The sequence below is a fragment of the Lytechinus pictus genome, chromosome 1 (genome assembly GCF_037042905.1).
Source record: "Lytechinus pictus isolate F3 Inbred chromosome 1, Lp3.0, whole genome shotgun sequence".
NCBI classification, from domain to species: Eukaryota; Metazoa; Echinodermata; class Echinoidea; order Temnopleuroida; family Toxopneustidae; genus Lytechinus; species Lytechinus pictus.
In genome coordinates, this window is record NC_087245.1 from 38208499 (window position 1) to 38224061 (window position 15563).

At 40.0% G+C, this 15563-nt stretch overlaps 1 protein-coding gene across 2 annotated transcripts in view; it reads right to left on the bottom strand.

Annotated features, from left to right (window-relative positions):
- LOC129266774 (pumilio homolog 2-like) overlaps window positions 1-15563 on the bottom strand; it is a 36654-nt gene that overhangs the window by 15810 nt on the left and 5281 nt on the right. The window contains exons 3-14 of one of the 2 annotated variants that reach the window (XM_064102233.1): window positions 13065-13154; window positions 12221-12320; window positions 11556-11776; window positions 10077-10258; window positions 8284-8617; window positions 7729-7831; window positions 7015-7098; window positions 5932-6065; window positions 4886-5126; window positions 3999-4127; window positions 1823-2044; window positions 11-202 (exon numbers count right to left, since the gene is read on the bottom strand). In XM_064102233.1, the coding sequence (XP_063958303.1) occupies window positions 11-202; window positions 1823-2044; window positions 3999-4127; window positions 4886-5126; window positions 5932-6065; window positions 7015-7098; window positions 7729-7831; window positions 8284-8617; window positions 10077-10258; window positions 11556-11776; window positions 12221-12320; window positions 13065-13154 (2032 nt within the window). The remainder of the gene's footprint in view (window positions 1-10; window positions 203-1822; window positions 2045-3998; window positions 4128-4885; window positions 5127-5931; window positions 6066-7014; window positions 7099-7728; window positions 7832-8283; window positions 8618-10076; window positions 10259-11555; window positions 11777-12220; window positions 12321-13064; window positions 13155-15563) is intronic. The other variant, XM_064102240.1, reaches the window with a different exon arrangement.

The window sequence follows — 15563 nt, forward strand, 5'->3', positions numbered from 1 at the left end:
CTGAACTTACTCAATCCTAGGCCAATGTTTTGCGATGGAGGAGGTGTCAAGGATCCACCAGTGTGTGTAGGAGAGATGATAGGACCAAGTTGGGGTGAGCTCCCATAGAATTGACTCATTCCCAATGATCTCTTGTAGTCTGATCCTCCACCCAGTGAATCACGACGCTGGATAGGGGTGTCCGCACCGGACCCACTCAGTCCTGAAGAACAATCATATCACATATTTGGTGCCATAGTCCATAACACACGATGAAAATCAAATAATACAAGATATATATAAGGTCAGGGAACAGTACAAGTCTGGGGAACGTTCCGTCAACATTTTCTTCTGACAAGTTGTCAGATCTGACAACTTTCCTTGATTTTTTATTAGCTGAGGATTGTTGCAATAGCAACTGTTGAATAAATCCGGACTTGTCAGATAAAACGTCTGACATGCCCTTCCATGAAACGCACCCAAGGGAGTGCTTTATGAAAGAACTTGTCACATGTTTTTCCAACACTTGCCATGGCAATAGTCTGACACCTGATTCTCAGATAATCATAGTTAATCAAAGTTGTCAGTTCTCACAACTTGCCAGATGATAAATGTTCATTAAACATGCTCCAGTTCCTTAACCCTAACTAGGCCGGGCTTTTTTGGCTGTTCTGTGGCCGGGGGGGGGGGGGGGGTGATTCAACCCCCCCCTGAGATCTTGGCCGCCGATCGCGCGAGCGCCGCAAAACTTTGCACACTGGTAGTGTGCGATGTAATCTACAAGGCTGTATGGTAAAATTTTCCAAAATAATGAGATTTTATTTTATATTAATTAATTATGCTAATTTATGCATAAATCATACTTTTTGCTCTAATTCACTAAATAAAGCTCCTAGAATGCTAATTTTTGATGAAAATATTCTTTGTAGCATTCTTAACAATGGCAATTGAAAAAAACTTCGGTTTGAAAATCAATTTGTTATGTATTTTATTGTTTTATGAATTTCTTATGTATTTCCTTGTTTTTTAATTGTTTGTTTTTCTTTGTTTTTTCACCAGATTTATTGCACAACCTTTTTGAAGCATAATTATGCTAAAATCAATTGCTTTCAGCTGTTTAAAGTAAAAATAATCATATCTTTATGAATAAGATGAGAAAACTCAATTTGCATTGACTTTGTACACAAAATCACGTTTTGGAACAATTTTTGGTCTGACATGCACTTACAAAATGTTGCGTAATTTCGGAACCGCGTACCCGGGAGTCGTAAATTTGGTCTCAAAAGATGCGCGAGACTTAAAAGTATAAACTCTGCGAGTGGCATGGTAAAAAAAATTCGCTCGGCGAAATGATCACAGAAAATGTTGAGGGGGGGGGGGTTGATTCAACCCCCCCCCCCCCGGCCATTTTAGGGTTAAACTTACACAGAAATATATATATATATATAAGATTTAACAGCAGAAACATTTGCAGAAATATTTAATTTCCACAATGACCAGGATAACACATGCTAAATGAAAAAAAAAGTGAAAGATAATTTAAACATCTGAAATGAAAAACAACATCACATATGTCTTGTCACTTTAGATATTCTTGGGTGCTAAAATAGATTCTTCATTAATGAAAAGTATTACTAAAGAGCATCCGAATGCAAAGTTCGCTATTTGTCGAAATTCGACTACAATTACAGGAAATTCCATACCACTTTGTTGAACAGGAAATTCCTTACCACTTTGTTGAACAGGAAAAACTTTGGAGCACAAGAATGCGTCAACTGTCATGTGTGTAAAGTCATGCATAACTGAAGGAACTACTTTGTGAAACACCAGCCCCAGATCTTACCACTGTTAAAGACAGAGCTACTCTGGCCAGCGTAGGAGCCGAGCCCACCGCCGTTGTTCTGCTGGTTGGAAGTCATCTGAGGGCTGTTGGTGTAAAGGGACATGGAAGCAGCGTTATGGCCCTGTCCTTGGGCCTGCTGGGGCTGAGGTTGGGGCTGCTGCTGAGGTTGGGTGCCCACCATGCGGAAGTTACCATTGGTACCGGTGAATCCATTCGCTTGAACTGGGGGTTACACACATCAACACACATCATTGCAGGAGGCTGTTTCACAAAGCCGTTCGCACCGCTTTACGCACGACCGTGACCCTTTCTTGTGCTAAATGAAATATCCCTCATGTTTTTATTATAATGGGAGTGTATTCCTATATTTAACCCTAACTAGGCCGGGCTTTTTTGGCTGTTCTGTGGCCGGGGGGGGGGGGGGGGGGAGGGTTGATTCAACCCCCCTGAAATATCGGCCGCCGATCGCGCGAGCGCCGCAAAAATTTGCACGCTGGTAGTGTGCGATGTAATCTACAAGTCTGTATGGTAAAATTTTCCAAAATAATGAGATTTTATTTTATATGAATTAATTATGCTAATTTATGCATAAGTCATACTTTTTGCTCTAATTCACTAAATAAAGCTCCTAGAATGCTAATTTTTGGTAAAAATTTCCTTTGTAGCATTCTTAACAATAGCAATTGAAAAAAACTTCGGTTTGGAAATCAATTTCTTATGTATTTTATTGTTTTATGAATTTCTTTGTTTTTCAACCTTTTGTTTTTCTTTGTTTTTTTCACCAGATTTATTGCACAACCTTTTTGAAGCATAATTATGCTAAAATCAATTTCTTTCAGCTGTTTAAAGTAAAAATAATCATATCTTTATAAATAAGATGAGAAAACTCAATTTGCATTGACTTTGTACACAAAATCACGTTTTGGAACAATTTTTGGTCTGACATGCACTTACAAAATGTTGCGTAATTTCAGAACCGCGTACCCGGGCGTCGTAAATTTGGTCTCAAAAGATGCCCGAGACTTAAAAGTATAAACTCTGCGAGTGGCGCGGTCAAAAAATTTTGCACGGCGGAATGATCGCAGAAAATGTTAAGGGGGGGGTTGATTCAAACCCCCCCGGCCATTTTAGGGTTAAAGCTTTAAATATGTTGCATTTTCCACATTCAGATGCATGTTAAAAGTGAGAATTTTGACGTAAAAAGAGCTAAATGAAATATCCCTCATGTTTTTATAATGGGAGTGTATTCCTATAAATAAAGCTTTAAAAATGTTGGATTTTCCACATTGAGATGCATGTTAAAAGTGAGAATTTTGACGTAAAAAGATCAGATTTCAACTTTAGCTGGTGAGAATCTGAACGATTTAGAGTTTGATTTAGCACCCAAGAAGTGTCACTAGTCGTTTGTAAAGTCGTGCATAACTTACAAACAGCTTTGTGAAACCACCACCAAACAGTAAAGTAAAATACTTTTTTTCTTCTTTTGGTGGGGGGATTTAGGAATACTTTAATTTACAAGTAAGCAAATGAAGCAGTTAATAATCTCAATCCATACTTGTAAAATTATTCCATGAAACTTCATCTATGCACGAATGTTTACAAATAACTTCTCAAGAAAATCAATGCTGGACGTGAAAAATGTTTCATTATGTGTATTTTTGGATTGGTCTGCGTGTCGTTTCCTACATATGACTGGTGTCAGGAACTGCTATGAAAATACTGGATCAAAGAAATCACTCCCTTGCCCTTGTAATTCGCAACTATCTTTTGATATCATGTAGCTAGATCATTAAAACAAGGTCACAGTACATAAAAACATGTCACAAACAGATATCACACCCATGAATCTTTTCTATGGCAATCTATAACAATAACATAGATGGTTTAGCTGCACACTGCAGTAGTGCTTAGTAGCAAGGCGATGCTAAGTAGATTCTAAACGAGTGTTACACAAGTGTGCTAACCTTTGACGTTCCCACTCTTGTTGGGAATCCACTGTACGAAACAATTCAAAAGCATCACTAGCCGCTAAGTACAGTCGCGAAGAGCAAATTATCTATTTATGCCATTGTCTTCAGTACATGTCAAAGAAATCATGCATTGGCATTAAGGTACAGTCAGGGAGATTTTTTTAGATTAGTCCATGACGTGGGCTAGGTCTAGACAAGATGCTTACCTGTTTGAGCACCACTGACAATAACAGGCGCAGGAGAGACCAGCCTGACAGGTGCTCCCATGCCTGGTCTCTGGCCTAGATTGATCAGGGCTCCTGTCTGGTCATAGTAGGTGATCACCTGATAGCCAGCTGCATAGTATAAAGAATAGATAAAGGATTCATGAAAGAGACGTAAGTTTAGCATTTACTAATTGATAACGCTATGTTTCACCAAGGTTGACACGTCAGCAATTTGAGTACCATTTTCCAGGGAGTTCTGTAAAGATCTGCTTACGGACAATCAAAATGGCATATCATCAATTAATTTCTATCAAACTAATAGGGAAATTCATAAAATATCTAAAGATTATTCACCAATGTTTATTATGAATATTTGATGACAAAAATTTACCCTCGTTTTGAGGTGCATGGATAGCCATCGAGAATTTTGTTTGGGCGTTATCTCGCGGAGTTGAATTGCACCGCTCCACTGGGCCTGTACCCTGAAAAGAATATATATATATCACACACATCACATGGAAGAGCCGTGGTGTGTGGAAGAGCCGTGGTGTAGTGGTTCTGACTCTCGCCTTGTAAACAGAGGGTCGTGTGTTCGAATCCCACCGCGGTCTAGCGTCCTTTGGCAAGGCGTTAATCCACACTTTGCCACTCTCGACCCAGGTGCTAAATGGGTACCCGGTAGGATGCGAAAGATATTGTATGTTTGATTTTGCCAGCGCCATAATGAGGCTGCGATGAATGCAAGGAATGCTCCCCAAGGAGTGGAAATTGTGCACTTTCGCGCGGGATTGAAATGAATCCAATGACCGGGGTAATAATATGCTGTAACGCGCTTTGAGCCATTCTGGGAAAAGCGCTTTATAAAAATTGGCTATTATAATACTAACCTGCTGGGAAAGGCATCCCCTGCTGAGCTCCTGGCTGACCTGCCATCTGTTCTCCCTGACCCTGTGGGGTTCCAGCTTGCTGTTGTTGCTGCTGTTGTTGTTGCTGCTGTTGTTGTTGCTGCTGTTGTTGTTGTTGCTGTTGTTGCTGCTGCTGTTGTTGTTGCTGCTGCTGCTGTTGCTGGGATGGGGTCATAGGACGTCCACCATTCTGTGCCCTCTGCTGTTGTCCCTGGCCACCCTGCTACGGGATGAAGTTTAGAAACAAATTGGTCAGAAATAAAATAACTGTCAAGGAATCTTGTTGTGTAATAATAATAATAATAATAGTCACTTCTTGTATAGCGCATAACACATTATGAATAACGTATCTATGCGCTTCCAAAGGACTTGGATATTATTACCCCGGCTGTAGCTCAAGCAGCCTTTCGAGCGCTCTGTATTTCAAGGAATAAATTCCTGCCAGGTACCCATTCACCTCACCTGGGTTGAGTGCAGCACAATGTGGATAAATTCCTTGCTGAAGGAAACTACGCCATGGCTGGGATTTGAACCCATAACCCTCTGTTTCAAAGTCCGGAGACTAATCCACTGGGCCACAACGCTCCACTGTAGCCAAAATCTGCAGTTGTATGATCTACTCAAACACCCACGCCAAGTAAGGGGCAAAATATTTGTATGCCAGCCAGAATGGCGGATAATGACAATAGCAGCATATTGAGCAAATTGTAGAGTGGATATAAACACAGAATTAGATTGTTATTCTTCTCATAAATCATACTTCCTCTGATCTGAGTCCCATAGCATGAAAGTTACTATTGAGGTGACTTAGCCATCCAATGGTAACTACCATGGTAACACTGATCAACAGCCAATCAAAATCACGGATCCCAATTACCACTGTATTACAAAGTTACCATAATGGTAACTTTTATGCAATGGGGCCAAGGTCTATAAAATGCAGTAGTTCCAGAAGAAGCTTATTCTTATGTCTTGTTTGAGGCAATGCATTGAATGATATACATTGAACAGTTGATTTTGTTACTAACCTGTTGGGCTTGTTGGTTAGCCGCTGCAGCAGCTTGTTGCTGTTGCAATCCAGGCGGTAACAGGCCGACAGGGTAGACAGTACTCCATGGTGTCACACCGTAAGCATACTGGGGAGGCATCACTGCAGGAGCTCCTGATTCAATAAGACAACACAAACGAAATATTACAAGATAACAGGTGATATACGGATGTCGCAAGCCTACACACAAGTAAAATATCATCAGTAATTTTCTCAAACAACTTCTGTCTTCTTTCGTCTTCTTCTCCAGCAAAGTACCATCCCAGTTTCTGGTTTCTAATCCATGTAAATTTCCCACTTCAATATATATTTTACCCCTTTTGTCCCTTCAAAATGTGCCCTGGAGTCCATTTCATAAAACATATCATCATAACAATATGCAATAACAGTTACAAGCTATTGAACCCCCTGTTCAAACTGTCCCCTGTCACCCGGGACATCCCAAGGAAAATCGACAGTCTGCACGGTCTGGAGGATTGTCCCGTTTCCCTGTTCTATCCGCCCGGGTTTTTCGAAGGAAGAGCGACCTTGGCTCGTAATCCGAGATCGCTCACCTGTTTTAATCATAAGTGCGCATGCGCGAAATGTGGTGTCAAGAGAACTGCTTCCGCTCAGGTACTGTGCTAGTGCTCGGCTCGCTGCAAGTAATTGCATTTCCCGCTTTATGTACGGGCGCGCCTTACGTAACCATGCCGATGACCTAGCCCACTCATCCCCGGTGCCAATCTCCCAGACACCGGGGGATGTATGGATGGTCGGTCGTAAAGAGATAAGATTTCTCTCCCCCTTCCCCCGGGTGACAGTCTGAACGGCCTAGAAATCATCCAATTTGATTGGCCGAGAATACACATGTTACAGAAATCATTAAGTCTTATTTCTTCTGTTGGTTTCCTACAAATTTATTTCTTTGAAATTGATTGTTTACATAAAAAGACTAACATGCAACGTTGAAAGTAAAATAGGCCTACATGCCATTGGAAACATTTCTATCAATTTCGAATGTATTCAGTCATGAAGAATTTGAGCAAAATAAAATTGACAGTTGAGAAGAGCTTTTACATACCTGTAACAGTTGCAATCCCAAGAGCATAGGGATCCTGGGCTGTAGGAGCTGCTCCAGCGATGATGTACGGGTTGGCTGCCAGGGCTGAAAATCATAGAAAATACATTAAAAAAATGTTAAAATACAGTGTTATATCCTGTAGGATTTATCTATTCGGTTTAAAACAGCTACATCAAGAACCAAGACATTCGATACACAAGAACAATGTTGCGAGACGAAATGATCAGAGATCTTTGTTCATTTTTATCATTTCAGTTGATGTTACTGTAGGGTCAACATCACGAAACAATCTTTCAGTGTCAAGAAAGAAGTGAATATTCATTTTCTTGATTAACTTTTCAACTAAATCAAAACAATTTTGGAAAATAGGCCATTTCATTGATGTAAAGATGTGAACTGAAATTTCAGCAACATTATGGGAGGGGTTTTTGTTTTTCCATATGGTCAAACGGTCGTCAAAATAGGAAAACTCTATGCTTTCAACAGTCGTTTAAATGTTTTGACTCACCCCTCAATCACTTAAAATGCAGATTAATGTGTTTTTTAAGTCACCAAATACTGAAATTCTCTACCCAAATCTGATGTTTATTTACGGCTGGTGGGCTGAAGGCAGCATAACATTTTTCATTTTAGACCTTACCGTACTTCTTCAATATGCACAACAGAGATGTTCTCAAAGAAATCAGTCACATTGTAGGTTACACATGAACTTACCAAGTTGTTGTTGTTGTGCAGCAGCTAGAGCATACTGCTGTTGTGGGGTAAGCTGTTGAACTGCTATGGTTTGAGGGGTTGGTTGACGTTGCTGAAACATTTGCTGTAAGGAAACCAATAACAATTAATTAACAGCTATCATGTATTAACAAATATGATATGTCAGATTGATATTTCAATAAACAACTGTGTGTCTACAACATGTATCAGTGTTACACACTTAATGCTATCATGTTGTTTCATTATGGGTATTTAATTGAGCTGAACAGTTTCTCAACTAATCCACCCATCAAATTTTCATACAGATACAAGCCTACTGTGCAGTGCATAAGCTACAAAATAGCCAAGCTTCCTAAATAAAAATATTCTTCAAAATTAATCTCCTAAAGTGAATCAAAGCCGGGTAATAATTACATTATCATGTTAAGCAGGGCCAGCTCGGAGAAGTTTTCGGAACTGAAGTGGCTACCCTGGGTAATTATAACGTTATTATTATAAACAGTCAACAGAAATCACATATTCAAACATGAGGTACTGGCATAACATATTATTTACCTGGGATTGGTCATAATTGATATAACTTGGGCTGTCCATGCTGTGAGCCATTTGGTTTCCTGCCGAGTAGTCAAACTGCAGCCCTTCCATGCCCCCGACGTTCTCCATCCCAGCCCCGGTGTCTATCTGCAAGGGATTCTGAACACCGCCCTCGATGTAGGCACCTTCCGATGGCTGCTGGTGCTGCGGATGCTGGGGATGGTGCTGCTGATGAACCTTTGGGATCATGTTCTGGCGTTGCATGTCAGCCGTCGACGTCGCTGGCTGCTGCATCGCTGCGTTCTTACTCTCCTCTTGCTCTGTTGGGGATGCATTGCGGCTACCAGGTGTGCGACTACAAAATGGAAAGTTATATACTTTATGTTCATCAGTTATCTAAGGGGAGTCAAAACTGAACCAAACACCTCTGCCTACTTCATATAACAACCAATAAACTGACTTTATCTCGCCACTCAATAACCATAACAAGTGGAATGCCTCTGGCCGTCTCACCTGCATCACGCGATTCAATATAGCAGCAGTGCTGATTTTGAAAACTACTATAACTCGCACAAGATGTTCAGTGATACTTGGTTACTCGTATTTCCACGTTTTATGAACTAGACCAATACACTTATAGAGATATGATGGCAATTCAACAAATACCCCCAACGTGGCCAAAGTTCTTTGACCTTACATGACCTTTGACCTTGATCATGTGACCTGAAACTCGCACAGGATGTTCAGTGATACTTGATTACTCTTATGTCCAAGTTTTATGAACTAGACCAACACACTTTCAAATTTATGGCTGTAATTCAACAAATACCCCAATTCGGCCAAAGTTCATTGACCCTAAATGACCTTTGACCTTGGTCATGTGACGTGAAACTCATGCAGGATGTTCAGTGATACTTGATTAACCTTATGTATAAGTTTCATGAACTAGGTCCATATATTTTCTAAGTTATGATGACATTTCAAAAACTTAACCTTAGGTTAAGATTTTGATGTTGATTCCCCCAACATGGTCTAAGTTCATTGACCCTAAATGACCTTTGACCTTGGTCATGTGACATGAAACTCAGGCAGGATGTTCAGTAATACTTGATTAACCTTATGGCCAAGTTTCATGAACTAGGTCCATATACTTTCTAAGTTATGCTGTCATTTCAAAAACTTAACCTCAGGTTTAATAAGATTTGGTGTTGACGCCGCCGTCGCCGTCGCCGCCGTCGCCGTCGCCGTCGGAAAAGCGGCGCCTATAGTCTCACTCTGCTATGCAGGTGAGACAAAAACTACCCTAAATTTAGGCAAGACCTTCCCCATTTTTTTTAAATCAAATGTCACAGTGTTGGTTATGTAATAAGTAAAAGTGCACTGTCAAGTTATCATTTAGATGACAAAGAATTTGTAATTTCTTTGAACCATCCAAGACAACTTGAAGGTCAATTGCCATCTCGTCTACTCATCACATGGTCCACCTTCATTTAGTCTAATGCAATTTCGTCCAAAAACATTTCGTCTAACAACCATTTGCTCCAATTGTCACTTCATCAAATAACCAGTTTGTGTTGGACCATTTTGTCTCATAACCAGCTGGTCTAATGTCCATTTTGTTTTCATTCATTTTTTTGCCCAATTAAGATATTAGATCAAATGGTATATGGACTAAATCGCTATTATCCCAACTGGTTATTAGATGAAATAGAGAGTGGACAAAATGGCAATTAGACCACGTGGATAGTGGACGAATTTGCATTAGACCAGTTGAAAATAAACCCAGTAAAGAAGGGTACAACACTGCCACTGACCTGAATGCATTGGGATCCTCTTCCGGTTTTTGTTGTGGTACGGGATCTATGCCATTCTCTACCACCTCCTGCTTGTCTCCCTCTGCTTCAAAGGGCGATGGTGTCTTGCTCTTCTTGCCGTTGTTGGGTTGAGGCTGCTGGCTGGAATCACCTCCTGGCTGATGTTGCCCTCCACTTCCATCCTAATAGATATAATGGTTAAAAAAATAGAAGGTATTAAACTTGGCTCTAGTACAGGATACAAAGTTGATCTCTCATAGATAGTAAAAGAAAATCTTCGGCTCATGAAGTATTTGCAAACTATCCATGAAACTTCAAAATATCAATAGTGAAAAGGTTTATTCAACAAGTGGAATGCCTCTGGCCGTCTCACCTGCATCACGCGATTCAATATAGCAGCAGTGCTGATTTTAAAAACTACTATAACTCGCACAAGATGTTCAGTGATACTTGGTTACTCTTATTTCCACGTTTTATGAACTAGACCAATACACTTATAGAGATATGATGGCAATTCAACAAATACCCCCAACGTGGCCAAAGTTCTTTGACCTTACATGACCTTTGACCTTGATCATGTGACCTGAAACTCGCACAGGATGTTCAGTGATACTTGATTACTATTATGTCCAAGTTTTATGAACTAGACCAACACACTTTCAAATTTATGGCTGTAATTCAACAAATACCCCAATTTGGCCAAAGTTCATTGACCCTAAATGACCTTTGACCTTGATCATGTGACCTGAAACTTGCACAGGATGTTCAGTAATACTTGATTACTATTATGTCCAAGTTTCATGAATCAGATCCATAAACTTTCAAAGTTATGATGGTAATTCAACAGATACCCCCAATTCGGCCAAAGTTCATTGACCCTAAATGACCTTTGACCTTGGTCATGTGACGTGAAACTCATGCAGGATGTTCAGTGATACTTGATTAACCTTATGTATAAGTTTCATGAACTAGGTCCATATATTTTCTAAGTTATGATGACATTTCAAAAACTTAACCTTAGGTTAAGATTTTGATGTTGATTCCCCCAACATGGTCTAAGTTCATTGACCCTAAATGACCTTTGACCTTGGTCATGTGACATGAAACTCAGGCAGGATGTTCAGTAATACTTGATTAACCTTACGGCCAAGTTTCATGAACTAGGTCCATATACTTTCTAAGTTATGCTGTCATTTCAAAAACTTAACCTCAGGTTAAGATTTGGTGTTGACGCCGCCGCTGCCGCCGTCGGAAAAGCGGCGCCTATAGTCTCACTCTGCTATGCAGGTGAGACAAAAATGTATTGACTGAGGTGGGGGGGGGGGGGTGTGGCATCAACAGCTCAACATTTTTTGGTGATAAATTCTATCACAAGTATTTCTCGGCATGATGCTTCGTGACATTTTTCTTTCAAATCTTGCACATTTTTCATGTACCATAGTAAAATATGAGAGAAAGCAAGATAGCAGTGCTAATTACCGGTACTTGATTTATAAATCCTGGCTTGAGCCTGTGATGTTTGCCTTCAATATCTTTCCCCTGAGGAGAGGAGGCCAAAACGTATTCCGCCATGCTTAGCCCGAGACCACTGGTGTCCGAGCGAGGGGACATGACTGCATTCTCTTGACCCTGGAAGGTCCCTGTGCTGGGGGAGAGCTGCCGTCTCTGCTGTACCATGATGGGCTGGGACACTGAATGGTCTATGGATGAAAGGAAAAAAATAAACCCAGGATAGGTGGTAAAGACGGGGTAATAGTATGCAGCGCTTAGAAAACAATTTGCATTATTAAGCACTATATAAATGCTGCATACTATTATCCTTATCATTATAGACAGCATTGTAAAGTGAAGAATGCCCAAAGAAAATCTTGGAGTTCTAAAAGGTGAAAAATCTGCATAGCCATGGGGCCAGTTTCAAAAAGCTGTTAGTTATGATTGATAGATGATTTTATGTACAATTGGTGACCTTTCTTGTGCTAACTAAGATACCCAAATTTTTCTGTTTGAACAGAAACAGGTTCCAATTCATGTAACCTGAATCAAACATAGTAGTGAATTCTCAAGATGCTTTATCAAAATAGCTTGGCCCTGAACTGCAGGTCTACCACTGATAAGCATTGTTTGTAATGAATGATAATACTCACTGGAACCAGTTATTCCCGTTCCTCCAACCCAGGCATTAGGTGCCGGCCACTGATTGAAGATATCCTCATTTTTATTGTTCTCCTGTGCATCCCATAATTTCTGGAAAAAAAAAAATCAGATTAACGATGGTACACTCACATGTAAGCATATCAGAACTAAGTGACCGTGCTGACTGCAATGCATTAATACTGAAAAGGGAGGATTCAACCTTGTTCATACAATGGTGTGCAAAGAGAAGGGAAAAATTACTTAAATAGAAAGGTGCAAGGTTGAAAAAAAATTTGGATAAGGAATGAGAAAGTTATAGCTAATCAAAGGAATAATTAATTGGTTGGGGGATAAAGACAAGAAATATGAACATAATATTTCTTGAAAGTTATAACTGTTTTGAAAATGAGATCACAAAAACTAAGTGAATTTCAAATTGGCTATTCTCATGACAAGTGGTAAGGACAACTTTCCCACGAGCCCTTGACTGAACTTAGTTATTAGGGATCTGCAGTTTCCTCATTTAATGAACCTCATCCCCAGGGGAAGCAATATGTTTTGAACTAGTAAAATCCAGCTAAATTCTTAACTAGAACTACTGTCGAAAGAGAGGCCTACTTCTCTCAACATGCAGTGCATCATCTAAACATGTACTGCGAATACTATAATTTTTTTTTTTTTAGATTGTTCTTTGGGCCTGATGTTGCCATCATAAAATGATGAAAAGTGTACAAATTTACATTTGCGCATGAATTGGTACAAAAGCAAAACTGTCAATACCCCCACCAACTCCTCAGACATGTCGAATAGGCAAAACCTATCTTGACCAAAGCCAATCAGAGAGTAGAGCCTTACCTCGTCCATATTCCTAGGCCTACTGTCCCGGTCTAGATCCAGGGCATGGAAATCATTTGTCATCCTATTCACATCTCCCGCAGAGCGGACCTGAAGCGGCAAATAGAGAAATACATGTATAATCGATGGATCTATTAACAGCAAATCACTTGGTAGGGGGAGGGGCTCCAATTTGAACCACCCCAATGAAATCTATGATTGTTGTACAACCATCCTTTACAGATACATATAGGAAATTTTAATGTTGTAACCCGCACCCGTTGCGGTACGGGTTAACCTGCCGGTATGCCCCCGATCACGGGTTGCGGGCCGGGCCGAGTTCATTCTCAAACCCGCAGACCGTCATGCGAAAAAAAAGGGAGAAGTAACGACGCATAATAAAAACATTAACAATGAAAATTGAGTTAGGATCATGTGCTTCTTACGTGGCGGATTCTTTTAGAGACGTAGATATTTCCTTTTTTAAAAATGCTGGCGTATTTTTGTCTTGTGAACAGTGAACAGGACTGAGACAGTTCGACATAAATACATCAGTTGCTCTTTCGAGGAAGGAGCGCGCGCCAGTGCAGCACAGCACAGTCTAGTCAAAATCAATCGCATAGGCCAATGAAACTCGATGTCGAGTTTCCCGTCCCATTTTTTCCAGCTCATAATGAGGATTTCATTATTCATTATTTTCCAGAAGATGAAAGTTTGACCTTTTGTAACCTTTGAACGCACTTTTATTCTGTGGAACTGTCTTGAAGCCAGGGAGCAAATCAATCATTTTTTTTCGGGGGTTCCATTTTCATTTTTTTGGTAATATTTCAGGGTCTCCATTTCTACCGTTTTGGAGGCTACTTTTTTCATTTTGGGGGCTCTTTTCAAATGCTACGTTTTTGTATTTTGAGGAATCCCTGTTCACTTATTAAATTAATTATTACTTATTGTTTAATATTGCATGATTTTAAAGTTATTTTTTTCATCCTTAGAATCTTGGATGTGGGTGTGTTTGTGTGGGTGTGACTATGAGTTGAACTTGGATATAAATGAATTCAATATCTAATTTCTACTCCATCTAATTCCAGTACTTGGCCATGTAATAAAGGCCCACATACCCTAACTTTTCCTGATGTTCTTTGAAAACGCAGATCTCCACGAAAATTGCATTTCTCTATGGGGGAGTCTAAATTTGGTGAGAATGAACTCATTAATAACTTAAATATACATGACAATGAAGAAATCATCTAACTTTATTGGCAGTTTTGAATAATATTCCCGAAATATAAACTCTGTCTGAAACATAAAATCACCATCATTGAGGCCTTTACAGAGCGAATTGTCCCCCAGAGCTCTGGCAGAGAGACAGAGCTCAGACTGGCTAGCTAGTACAAGCGCCAATGCGTACGTGCGTGAGCCTCCCGTCGGCCTTGTAAAACAGATTGAGTTTTGTTTGATGATTTTTTTGTCTGATATGCCGTATGACAACTCACCAATGCGAGGTTACTAGACTATGGGATTTATTGAGGTAGCTCGACCAAACCTCGAGCTATGTTCGTGCAGGCTCCACTCCACTTCACTACCGCTACATCGGGTAGGTAGAGCGTAGTGTAGCAGAAGTGAAGTTGAGTGGAGCCTGCACGAACATCGCTCGAGGTGTGGTTGAGCATGCAGTGTCATTCCATTCACAAGAAAAAAACAAGAAAAGAATTACAGGTATTTACATGATATACAAGTAATTGTGACTGAAAAGCTTATATTAATGTTTTATATCAGTTCTGAATCTAGATCTATGTCAAAATAGTAAAATAATGAATTATTTTCAGAATTTGATTTTTAAACGCGGTCCAAATTTCATAACGCGGGCGGGCGACGGGAAACTGAACATCGAATTTGCTGGGCAGCCTGGGCTACATGTAGCTAGCGCGCGCTGAGCTGCGGCTCCGATCCGAGGAGTTAATTGCGCAATGCTTTCGATTACGAGATCAGAGCCGACCCATTTCGGGTACAAAGTAACCCCCAAAAACATTTTCTCTCCGGAATAAAAGGCGAATTTGCAAATTGTAAGTAAATTCACTCTAGGCTAGGTTAGTAGTTGGCATATATTTTCGTGATTTGAGCCTGTATAGTGTGGGGATTGCAGAAATAATTTTCATTTTTCAAAGATAAATTTACTTGCGGGTTAAAACCCGACGGGTCAGTGGGTCCCGCTTGCAAATTATTGGATTATACGGGACGGTACGGTTCGGTTCGGGTTTTCACTTGCGGTTACAACATTAGGAAATTTTCATACTTTAGATTTTTATGACGTCAAAATGCCCCATTAAAAAATTTGGTCTGATTAAGTCCCGTTAAAATAGTGTGAAATGTATAGTCCGACCTGGGGACAACTTACATGTAAGGGATGGTCCGGGCTGAAATTATTTATATATAAATAAATAGAGTAAAATTTTTTGAGCAAAATGCTGAATATTTCATCAAAATCGGATAACAAATAACAAAGTTAATAAATGTTAAAGT